Here is a 12,225-nt window from a genome sequence, read left to right on the forward strand (position 1 = left end):
AGCAGCCATCTTAGGGGGTTGTATACCTCTCTGCAACGTTCGAGTTAATGCTTTAAAGCAATTCCGGAATACTGGCGCAATTAGATATGTCTCTTCTTATTTCTCGATCTTCTAGGGATATGAGAAAATTGGCTTTATTTTTTTCTTTATTTTTCTTTTTTCTTTTTCTTATAGTTCTTATATTATTGAATTAAATAAAATGTTTTTGCGTTTTTTTTTATCATATTAGATGCTGCTTTTATCATATCAGATATTTCAAAAGATTTTACTTCGACTATTTTATATTCGTTAAACGTTTGACGATTATATTTTCATTTCTTCGTTGTTTTCTTCAGAAAGATTCAATATCTATCAGTAAAATGGATTATAAAATGATGATAATAAAAATATGGATTATATATTATATATATTATATTATATATATTAATATTATTTATCTTTTATTCTTGATATCGCTTATCTGGAAACAGTGCTTATTATGCAATTACTTAATATAATCAATAATATAATTTATGCTAATTTCTCTTATCATTATTATTTTTTTAACATTACATTTTTTTTCTGTTATTTTTTTTTTTTTTAATTTTTGCTTTAAATGTTTTTATAATGAATTTTATTTAGAACATTTTTAATATTTCAACTATATTTTTATTGATAGTCGTTACTGATTTTCATCATATAAAATACAAAGTATAAATTAAAATAAATATCTTAATTAAATAACTGAATCATTAACTAACTAAACCATTCATTTAATGATATCATCTAATGATATATCATTGAAATCTAAACTTCTTAATCTGAATTTTATCAAGAAAATGACATATTATATTTTGATATATTGATATATATGTCATATGTATTTATATATCCACAATTCTCGATCATCTATCTACTTTTCTCTATCCGAGAAAATTTCTGCAATACTTCACATTCAAATCATTCACACATCTTCCTCTGTTTGTTCAAAGAATGATGACTACGTATTTACGATTATTAGTCGATACCACGCATTACGCGTGATGTAATTTGGCCACGAAACATCTTCGACTAGTATCGAGTTTCGTATTTTAAGAAAGGGTTGAAGGAGGACGCGACCGCGACCTAGCATCTGCCCATAGTAGCCGGCTAAGAAAATAAGAATCATCGGGATGATTAGCGAGAGGAGCATGAGCCGATCCCTGTTCGTAACAGTTTCCTCGGAGGATTAAAACCTTGTCCACTTTCCAGTAGGGCCACCCTTGGATGTTCCTCGTCGTCGAAATAGCCGATTGAATTACACGCGGCGCGTGCCAGCCGGCCGCCACCGTCACCACATACGGCCAAGATCTTTGCACGAATAAAGAACGTAATAAGCCACTATCCGATCGCTATCTTGTCATCCGATGGGATTTATAGCGACAGAGAGGTGGCCATGTTTGAAAATCGCCTATCGGCATGATTACATTATAGTCTTGCGTGCGTAAATGACGATCTTTAAGAAAAAAATTTTTTAATCTATTTATTTTAATTCGATGTCCGATCTGCTATCGCAACAATTAACTTTCAATTAAATAAGTTTCAAATTCTCTGGAACATATTTATGAAATTTAATTATCGCGAATTGTACAAGAGAATTTTTTAATTTTAGAATTTGTAATTATTTGTTCATAATTAAATTATACAACAGAATGCCTCATAACTTCTCATGATTTTTTGCACGAAAAATTATGAGGGAATTATTTATTATTATTTACGTATTGATACTTGTGCATCGTTATAAAAATTCCATTTATCATTTTTTATCGAATTTTTCAATGGATACGAAAAATTTTTATCACTCTCGAAAATAGTGGGTGGCGGCCATCTTCCAATTATACGGTGTTTGAAAGTTGTTCCAGCCGCAAGAGATGGTTCACCGCAAGTGTAATTAAGTAACCGTGACGTATTTAGTAACATCTCGATCGTTCAAAGCTGAGTTTATCCTAACTGTGGAGATTATCCGATGCGCAATCACTTTAGCGAAGGGAGATAGGATCAGTGGGAGGAATTTTTGATCACGAACAATATCGTTACTGTCATCTCATCACGAGGATTAATCATTCAAATCGCAGGGAATACGTTTTCGGATAATGTGTTGACCTACACTATTAATCGCGATAACGGAAATTACAAGTGTTTAAAAAATATACTTTGATGCATGAATATATTGAATAACGTGAAAATAAAATAACGTGAATTGTTATTTTTAATGATAAAAAAATTTTAATTGAATTGTAATTAATTATATTTAGGAATGTATGTAATTTGAGTTTTGGTTTTTTTATTTAAATATTTAAATATTTGGCATATGGAATGTATTGGAAAATATTTATCAATTGAGTCTTTGTAAAATTTTAGTAAAATAATTTTACTATAATTAAAAAGGAAAAATTATTATCTTCAAATCAAAAATTAAAAAATATTATAATTAGTAAATAATCAGTAAAGTTTTCTCAAATAAAGAATAAAAAAAACGAGAATTAACGTATCTTTCTATGTTTGCTAAAAATATTTAAGTGAAGTGAATTTGTGCATATGGACCGAATAAATGATGATCATCGATGCAACCCGCTCTACATGGTGGATCAACACGGATGTGCAGATATATGTTTGGTTCTTTTGCCATCACCGGTAGAATGATCACGAGAATGTAATCGCCTCTTTGATTTCAGGTGCGAGCAAACACAGGTGTGATTTGGCGTGATGCACCCTCAAAGGGGATGAAAAAAATTCTGATTGCCATAGATTTTATCTCCGCTTTGAATCGACGATCTCAGATTGGGAAATTGAGCGTGAACGCTTGGTAAATTTTGTTACTATGTATCTTTTTTAGCTATCAATTATTTTTGTCATAACTTAAATTTGAAATATTTAAGTTATTCGATTTTGATAATATTTGTTGCTTGTTGAAAGAATTGTTTCGTTTTAATTTAATTTTATTTATGTATGTATATTTATATGTATAATTTAGAAGATAAAACAATCTAAAGAAAATTGATGTTGAAAATAATTGAGGATTTAATTATATTATATTTAATTATATTTACTTGTAGTAGATTTAATTGTAAGAGCGTATCCTTTAACCAGGTGAAGATTACCAGTAACTTTAATGCCTGTTATGTTATTAATTGATTTATATTTTTTTATTTTTAATTGTATTGTATTTTCATTAGGCGAAAAATTATTTTATGATCATATTATAATAAATATTGGAATAAATATATTTTACATTATATTTATAAAATGTTAGAAAATTTTAAAAAGAAATATTTTTAAAAAATAAATTTCAAATATAGAATTATATTAATTTTCATAATTTTCTTAATTATAAATGCACGAATAATAAAATTACTTATTAATTATGTTTTAAAAAAATTATAAACTCTTCAAAAACAAATAATAATTCTTAGCCATAATATAAAAGCCATAATTTAATCTACTCTATATTACTCTTTAGTAAAAAAATACAATATATATATATATATATAAAATTAATTATCTAAAACTCATATAATAAATTATACAACACAAAATATCAAATTTAAAATATCTATTCCAATTTAACCGATATAATAATATCCCTCAAATATTAAGTTTTGATTTGAACTTTTGATCATGACTAACCATCTTCATTCAAGTATCAATTCCCCCAGTTTTGATGGTTGAAGAATGTCGCGATGCAAGAAAGCAGCTCGTTGGAAACGTTACAATTCCGTGGAATCGTGCGTTACCATCGAAAGAGAGAGGGCGGGGTCCGGTTTTCTACGGGGTCCTGCGTAAATACCGTGGGCCTAATCAGTTGGAAGTGTAAGCCAATACCCAGGGTGTGCACTCGACGTACTGTGAGCTCTTCTACGCGACCCTTTTATTCTCCTCCTTCTTATATCCTCTCCCCTTTTCCTCGTTCTCACTTTCTCCTCTTCACTTTTCTCCTTGAATCTCCTGTTTCTTTTTTTTTTTTAATTTTTTTCTTTTATTTTTAATTACATAACACATTTTTTCCCTTGTGTTTCATATACGTATAAGATATGATCGAACGTTACGTAGAATAAGATATGAATGACTGATTCCTTATGGAAAAATATGAAAAAAAATATGAAACAAAATTTTTTTTCGTTCGCGACTTAATTATGAGAAAAAAATCTAATTTTATTTTAAACTATCAAGAATAGATTTAAAAAGTTTATATGTTAAATTTTATTATGCTTAATAAAATTTTGTTATTGGATATGAAAAACTGAGATTCGTTTATTTTTTTTTTCTTTTTTTGATGTTTCAAAAATCTTAGTGAAAAAATAGTTATTGTATAATAATTATTGCTTGTTTTGAATTTTAAACTTCCTTGTGATTTTATTACACTGTCAAAAAAATAATATTGCTAACAATTATTAATTAGTTTATGGTGAATCTTCGGGGAAATTCGGTTTTCCCTCAAGAAACTTAGTTCTTGAGCAAGAAAATTCTATTCTATACACTTTTTTCTCAATATTTCTTTAAGTATATTAATATAGAATAGAAAAAAAGTTATCGAAAACGATACGAATTTGATCCTCGATATATTCGATGGTTCACGTGGATGACACACGGTCGACGGCAAAACGCTGCCATACCGTGCGGTCGACTTCCTCTTCCTGTGTCCACATCGGAACTATACGTAGTCAGGTGTCCGGCCTGACGGTCGCGATTATGTCGAGACATTCGATAGTCGGATGCGCCTGCCCTCGTGAGAGGCAACACTTCCAGCTATCAGAAATTTCGCATTTTTTTCAAATTTTGACTGCCTTACTCATCCAACGGATCACTACTTTTTTCATTCCGGAAATGACGCTTCCACCATCATTCCTCTTTTAGAACTTATGAGAAAAGAAAAATATCATTATGGAGAAATTCATTTCATAAATCATTGTCGCTGTTTTTTGTTTTAAACGTTTAAAAAAATACACGTAATTAAATAGTTATATAATTATTAATAGTTATATATTATTAATATATAATAGTTATTAATAGTTATATATATAACTATCACTATATTATTATCTGTAAATCATTTGGTACATTTAGAATAGAAATGAATTAAAGATAGATAGAATTATTTTACATTCAAAATCATATTGTAAATTTTATATTTACAATATTGAGAAAAGTTCAGAGATGAAATGTATTTAATTTAACCATAAAATTATAAATTTAATGATTAAAATTAAATAAAGATCGTTTCTAATATTGATTCTTCGATTTTTCGACGATCTGTAATATGCAATGTAAAATATAATTTTGATATGATATAAATAATTGGTGAAAAATTTTTACAAACTTTTTTAAAAAAAAGGTGTGTATTACAATTTAATAATAACGCCAAAAGGCTTCATATTTAAACTCGATCTTAGCATTGCTATCAAGTTACGTGAATTTATAGTGTTCAAATATTTGTATTAACGTAAACGTATTCGTGTGATTAAACCACAGGTTTCACACTCATTCTATCTCAATTTGTAAAACCTGTTGAGATTCCCGAAAGAATAGGGTAACAATCTCATCAGAACGCATAAAAGAAATTTTGGATCATTACAAAAAATTCAAATTGAACGATGAAACAAAAAAAATCAAATAAAAATTTAATCGAAGATTTTTGATATGATTTGAAAAAAATTTATGATATCTTATCATATTGATTTTTCTACGCGCTTGTTTTCTTTTATCAAGAAGATATTATTTATAAAAATAAAATCGAATATTTCATCATTATAATGTGAATATGTATGTATCATATATATGTAAATTCTAAAAGAAAAATCGGAAATTATAAAATATTAATATTTAAACTGTGCAGAAAATTTATATATTAATCAATTACATCAATGTTTAAAAACATATCTTGATACATAACATATCTAAAATTTAGGAATTTATTTCTGGATGGATTTCTGAATGACTCAATTAATAATTTAAAAAAAATATATCATGAATCATCGTATATATATATATCGTATATAACGAATAATGAATATGTATATCGACAGAAAGAGCAATCAGAAAATTATATAAAAGTAAAAACATTTGTAAATTGATAAACATAAAATTAACATACTAGTCTAATTTATTGCTAAATCTAACTTGTTATTCATTATATACGAGTTAATTATTATACGCTGCTCAAATCCTCCTAATACAGAATTGATTATTTACTTTTAATTATTTTAATTATTTATTTTTAATAGACAGTGTATTATATAATTATTTCTAATACAATTCAATTACAAAAATAGGCACGTTTCGTATAAAATCATACTACTCGAGAAACGATTTTGATACAACGATGAAATAACTGAAAATTTACAAATATCGTTGAACAAGGGATTTTTGCCCAAATCCTCTTAACCAAGATTCTAAATTTTTAACTTTTATATTCTTATAACGATTCAAAATATACAAATTCTTTTTCTCTAGAATCGTATCTTTTGCAATTGAATGAGCAATATGATATTGCGTGATTTTTTTTTTAGCAACCATAGGAAAACGGTACTTACACGCAACACGAAGAACTAGCTTACCCTTTGCCATCCAAAAATTCCAGCACAAGAAGAAACGTAACAAATGGCAAGAACCATTTCCAGTTACGGAGTGACGAGGAGCGAGCGTTCGAAAAGGGTGGTTGAGGGTCGCAAGTGGAATAGGTAGCGTTGGAGTGTTTCGCAGCCGGGCTCACCGTTCACTGGTCAATAATCCACGAAAGGGAAGGCATTACAAGCGAGTGATCTCGAGGGTATCGGGGCCACTCGTTTGCAAGGCAGGACCACCATGATCGGCGTGGTAATGGTATCTGAAGAAAATAATATCCTACTTCCCCGTCCCGCCCTGGCAACAGGGGATATCGGTGTAGCGCTGAACCAGACTCGAAGAAGGCCCCCGATCACCGATCGCCGAATGAACGATTAGTATCTCATGTCGTCGGCATCGACGACGGCCAACCCGTGTATTCGAACGTCTTGAGTCTTACACGCCCGTGGACATGGATATCGTTCAAACCGTTCTTGCGTCCTCCTGATCGGCATTCTTTCCAAACTATGCTGCATCCTTTTATACATTGTAATAGATACGATGGGGAGTTTGATATGTTTTGAATGGATGATTTTGTTTTTCTCTTCTTTTGATCCTTGTGGTGAATGGATGTTTCTAGATCCACTGGTTTTTTTAGATTCATTGATATTAAAAATATTGATATTTCAATGATTTTTCGGCAAAATAAATGTTGATTGTTGTTTTAACTGGTTTTGAATATGTCGATTTATTTTTTGACACAGGGATTTTTCGGTGAAGAAATTAATATGATTTATTTTTTATAATAAGTATTTAAGTATGTTGTAAATAGATGATAAGCATCTAATCAAGATTTTATATAGACTTTATATATTTCTTCTTTTAAGAATTAATTATAGATTTAACTCTATGTTTCAAGTTTTAATTTTTTCGTCATATTTTTAATGAATATTCTTCCGAACGTTAGAAAACTACTATTAAAGTCGTGTTTAGTCTTTGTATCATTCTAGAAAAAATATTGCCATTGATAAATTATGTAAAATATTCCAATAAATATATTATAACTATATATACTTATATTAAAATAAATTTTATAAATCTATATTTATATATTTATATATTATTTATTATGATATAGAATTTAAGGATTTATAATTGCTATAAACAGATTAGTGTATAAAATTGATCATCTGAAATAAATTTTAAGTAAAATAAATTAAATGAATACCATAACACGTGAAATATAAAATAATTCATAATTTTTAGTTATATGGTATTATATAAAGTATTATATAAAGTTAAAGAAAAGGCTAACTTATTTATTCACTGATCTACATATAGCAATATTTACAATGTAAAATTTGTATTATCATCGCTTTTCTAAATCTCTATTAAATCACTCTGATCAGATTAATTTTAACCAGCTCCGATATTATTCCATGCCACTCAAAATAACCGAATGCAAATCGTTGCATTCATATTCAATTTTAGGCAAAATTGAAATCTTGCAAATCTCTTTAGCAAACACCTTACGGTGGAAGCATGGAAGGTTAACGTTATTTAAGGTAGGGGTAAGCACATGTGGAAGAGGAGGATGATGATATGTGCGTGGAACAAGGCAAATACGATGAAGGAAAAAAGAGAGCGACGAAAAGGCCGGCCCGTAGTGGAGTGGGGTCGAAGCAGTAGTCAGTGAGTAAGGGGTGAGAGTGGGTGATAGTAGGTGGTAGATCTCTAGTTAGCTAAGACACATTGACAAGCCATCGTGCCAGCATGACAGTAGCATACGGCAGTGCCATCCCTTAAAATTTCCTTTTCTTGCCTCAAGATTGACCTAAGTTGGAAAAATTTCAAGAATATCTTAGTTCAAGTTAAAAATCAAAATTTGGTGTGATAGAAGTTAACTTACATTAGTGATTTAATCTGTTTTCTTTAAATTCTTCTTAATGACCCAAGTGTGTTTAATGACAGAGAAAATGTGCAAAGTGTGATTATGTCTTCTTTGTGCTTCAAAATCAGACTGAAAATTTAATTGTGAGACAGTGTAGGTAAAACGTGTTTTATATACTTATTGAAATTAAAAAGAAAAAGAATTTTCAAAAATGTTTGAGAAAAAAATAAAAAGTTTATACAAAAACAGAAAGAAGAACAAAGAGTACTGTTAAGAAAAACGGTGCAAAAATGTTACAAAGTTAAATATTTATTAATAAAAATATAAAACAATAATTTAGATATAGATTGTGTTAAATATAAAAGTTTAAGATTAAAATATATTCAAATTTTAGATATATATTGCATAACAAATATTATATACTTGTTATATCTTATAATTATTTGTTCATCACCAAATAATTAGAAGGAAGTAAAAGTTTCAAAATGAAAAAGTGTAGAGACATTTATTGAGAAAAAAAAAAGCAGACAAAACGTAAATTTTGAAGTAATTGATGATTATTTAAATCGTCGAAAATGGAGAAGTGAATCACGTGGAAAGATGCACATGGTTTTCAGACTATGAATGAAAATATCCGGCAGATTTTCTGCAGAAGCCTTTAGAGGAAACCGGCAGGTCTTCCAAGCCATAAAGGTACTTCTATACGTTCGGTCCATATGCACGTGCATTTTCCTTTCAGCCATTCATAAAAAGTCATTCATAAAATTCGCTGATTTTTTTATCATTTTATTCTTATTCTTCAAACAATGATTGATCTACGTTATATTAATATTTCTTGGATAACTCTAAATACTTAAGAATAATAAAGAAATCGTTGAATACTTGAAATAGATATAACTATAGCGATGAAATATCCTATTCTATATTGTTTAATGGTTCTAAAATTTCGTTATAATATACATTGACATGTATACATTGAATGTTAATAAAACGGTGTAATGAAGATAAAGTTGCTGTTTTATACCAATTTTTATGTTTATTATAGTCTTTAAAATTGGCATAATTCATTTGTATCTTCCACGAATATCCTGTATTTATATGTATGCATAATTATAAATATGTACATTATATTTAAATTTTATATTTTATTTATTCGTATTATAATATATTTGTATATTGCAGCATTTCGATTTAATGAGAAAAACTATTGGCTATAATATTCGTTCGTACCGTTATAAAGTCCCTTATAGAATTATCCTATTAATAACATAATATAAAAAAAAAATAAGTAAAAATAATAAAAATATATACTGTATATATAGAATTAAAAATTTATTTTTTATAAAAAATAAAAAATAAACATTTTTTATATTAAATTTCAACAATTTTATGTAAAATATTAAGTTTCAATAATAATAGTACGAATTTATATTTACATTGCAATTTTTAAAAATACATAATAAGTATATTTTTCAAAAATAATCTCTAATAAGAAATAAAAATCACTTTTTCAAAGTACTACTCATCTGTTTTTCTATTTTCTTTCAATAAATAACTAATTTCCATTAATTAAATAACTAACAAAACTAACATAGGAGTAGCAATGCAAATTTTTAGATTTCTTTTAGATTCCTTTAAAAAAAAAATAAAAAAATATTACTCACCTATAATTTTTCAAATCTTGTTTAACATTCAAGTTCTGAAAAATATATAAAATATATAATATATATAAATATATACAAAGTATTACTAGAGAAAATAAGAAATGCACAATTTTTATGTATGTATCAATAACACAAAAGAAAATCATCTCAAAAAGAATAAAATATTAAAAATATATATTTCATGATATACATATATAGGAGCAATCAAGGAAATGATAGAAATAGTTGTGAAAAATATCGTGAAAAATATTGATAAAGAAAATCGGTCATACTCACGGAGCAATGTGCGGTTGCTAGGGAGACCAGAGGGGCTGGACCACATCTCTACAGAGAGGAGGCAATCCGTCCGCGTATTTTATCGAGGCGGGGAAAGGGGTTGTCTCTAAGGGCGGTTACGAGCAGAAATTTCGCAGAGATGGAGTTTCTGCAGAATCACCACACGGTGAACACCTCCGAATCGCCGTACACCCTTGGCACAGGTGAGCCATAGTATTTCTAACAAAGAAAGTATTCCAATTATTATGTATGAGATTTAAGACTTAAGATGAAAGATTTATATTATCATTTATTAAAAAAGAAAAACATTTTAATATTATAAAATGATTTTAGTGATCTAAATGATCGTTAGCCTATTTTTTTCATTATATATTGTGTTCTTATTTTTATGGAAGGTATATGGAATCTCTATCTTACATTTCAGATTTTACGCAAATTTTATAATAATTTTTTAATATAACATAAATTCATATCATAAAAATTGAAATTGATAAATATTTTGATAAAGATATCTATTGATTTTTATTAGATTATTTCAATGTATATTATATATTTCAATATATTTTTATTATTCAATATCTTCTTTTCTTATTTTTTAAATTTGCATGTTTAATATCGGAATTGATATAATTTTATATATTTGTCGCTCTTTTAATTTATTCATTATTGTATTATGTAATATTCTTGTCTGTTTTCTTATATATTTCTTTTAAATGAAAGCTATTAGAGTTAACAATAATTTTTTATTATTTTATTATAAATATAAAAAACAAGTTAACAACATTTAAATTTAAAACATTAGCAATTATTTTTCTTAGTAAAAAGTTATTTTTCTTTTAATTTTTACTTTAAATTTTTAAAGTAAAATTTTTAAAGTAAATTTTTAAATATTAAAATATTTATTTTCATAACATTTTCATTCATTTAAATAATAATTTTAGAATTTAAAATTCTATGTTTTTTCACTTATATTTCATTTATTATGTAATATATAAATATACTATAATATAAATAATAATGAAAATAATATAATATTTATTATATTAAATAAATTATTAACAATTACTTTGAATTTTAGAAAAAAAAGTTTTTAGAAGAAAATTTCAAGATTTACAAATTTATATTTCTTTCTTTTTAACTTTAATAAAAATGCTTATTAGGTAATTGTGATCTACTTTAAAAGAAAATTATTATATTTTTTTTTAATCTTAAAATTTAATTTAATATAACATTTTTTTTCGAATAATTCTTCGCAGGTTCGGTAGGAAGTATCGAGGCCACTATACCTTCTGGTCTCTGTACCGGATCTTTAGGTGTTCTAACCAATGAAGACACCTTAACAGATAATCAAAACGAAGAAACATTAGGTGCTCTACAGGGCACTCTTCGTTTACAAGATTTGCAGAACTCTGCAGAAGACATTGGTGGCGATCAAACTCAACAAATTCAAAATTCTGGACAGAATCAAGTGGTTAGTGAGTTTGGAGCGAGTTTCTGGGTCGATGATATGGCTGGTTTTCCATTGCCGCCGCTGGATTTGGATCCTTTACCACCTGGTCTCTTCAGCCCATGCTCGGGAACCTATAAGTGAGTCGCAGAAAATGTTTTTTCAAAAAAAAAATCTCTCTATTTTCATTCTCAAAATTATATAAAGTATACTCGAGTTTTCATTTAATGCATCAAATTAACTTCACTTCATACATCTTGTAAGTTCACAATTCGATATTTTTATTTTAAAATTTAAATTTTTCCACTTAAATATATTATATTACATTTAAATATATATATATATATATATATATATATATATATATGTGATATGTAATTATCACATGA

General features: G+C 27.3%; 1 protein-coding gene and 1 long non-coding RNA gene across 2 annotated transcripts in view; one reads left to right on the plus strand and one right to left on the minus strand.

Moving 5' to 3' along the window:
* Positions 1-7,819: 7,819 nt before the first annotated feature.
* On the minus strand, positions 7,820-11,969 carry LOC102672542. The gene is made up of 3 exons (XR_004150986.1): positions 11,676-11,969; positions 10,390-10,608; positions 7,820-8,578 (listed from the first exon to the last, which is right to left on the minus strand). It is a non-coding gene; the product is annotated as an uncharacterized LOC102672542 (long non-coding RNA).
* The window catches only part of LOC102672162 (protein glass-like), a 7,453-nt gene continuing 5,662 nt past the window's right edge, over positions 10,435-12,225 (plus strand). The window contains exons 1-2 of the mRNA XM_006619266.2: positions 10,435-10,592; positions 11,646-11,976. Of these exons, the coding sequence (XP_006619329.1) occupies positions 10,529-10,592; positions 11,646-11,976 (395 nt within the window). The 5' untranslated portion in view covers positions 10,435-10,528. The remainder of the gene's footprint in view (positions 10,593-11,645; positions 11,977-12,225) is intronic.

Source organism: Apis dorsata, unplaced genomic scaffold (genome assembly GCF_000469605.1).
Source record: "Apis dorsata unplaced genomic scaffold, Apis dorsata 1.3 scaffold_400, whole genome shotgun sequence".
In the NCBI taxonomy this organism is placed as follows: domain Eukaryota; kingdom Metazoa; phylum Arthropoda; class Insecta; order Hymenoptera; family Apidae; genus Apis; species Apis dorsata.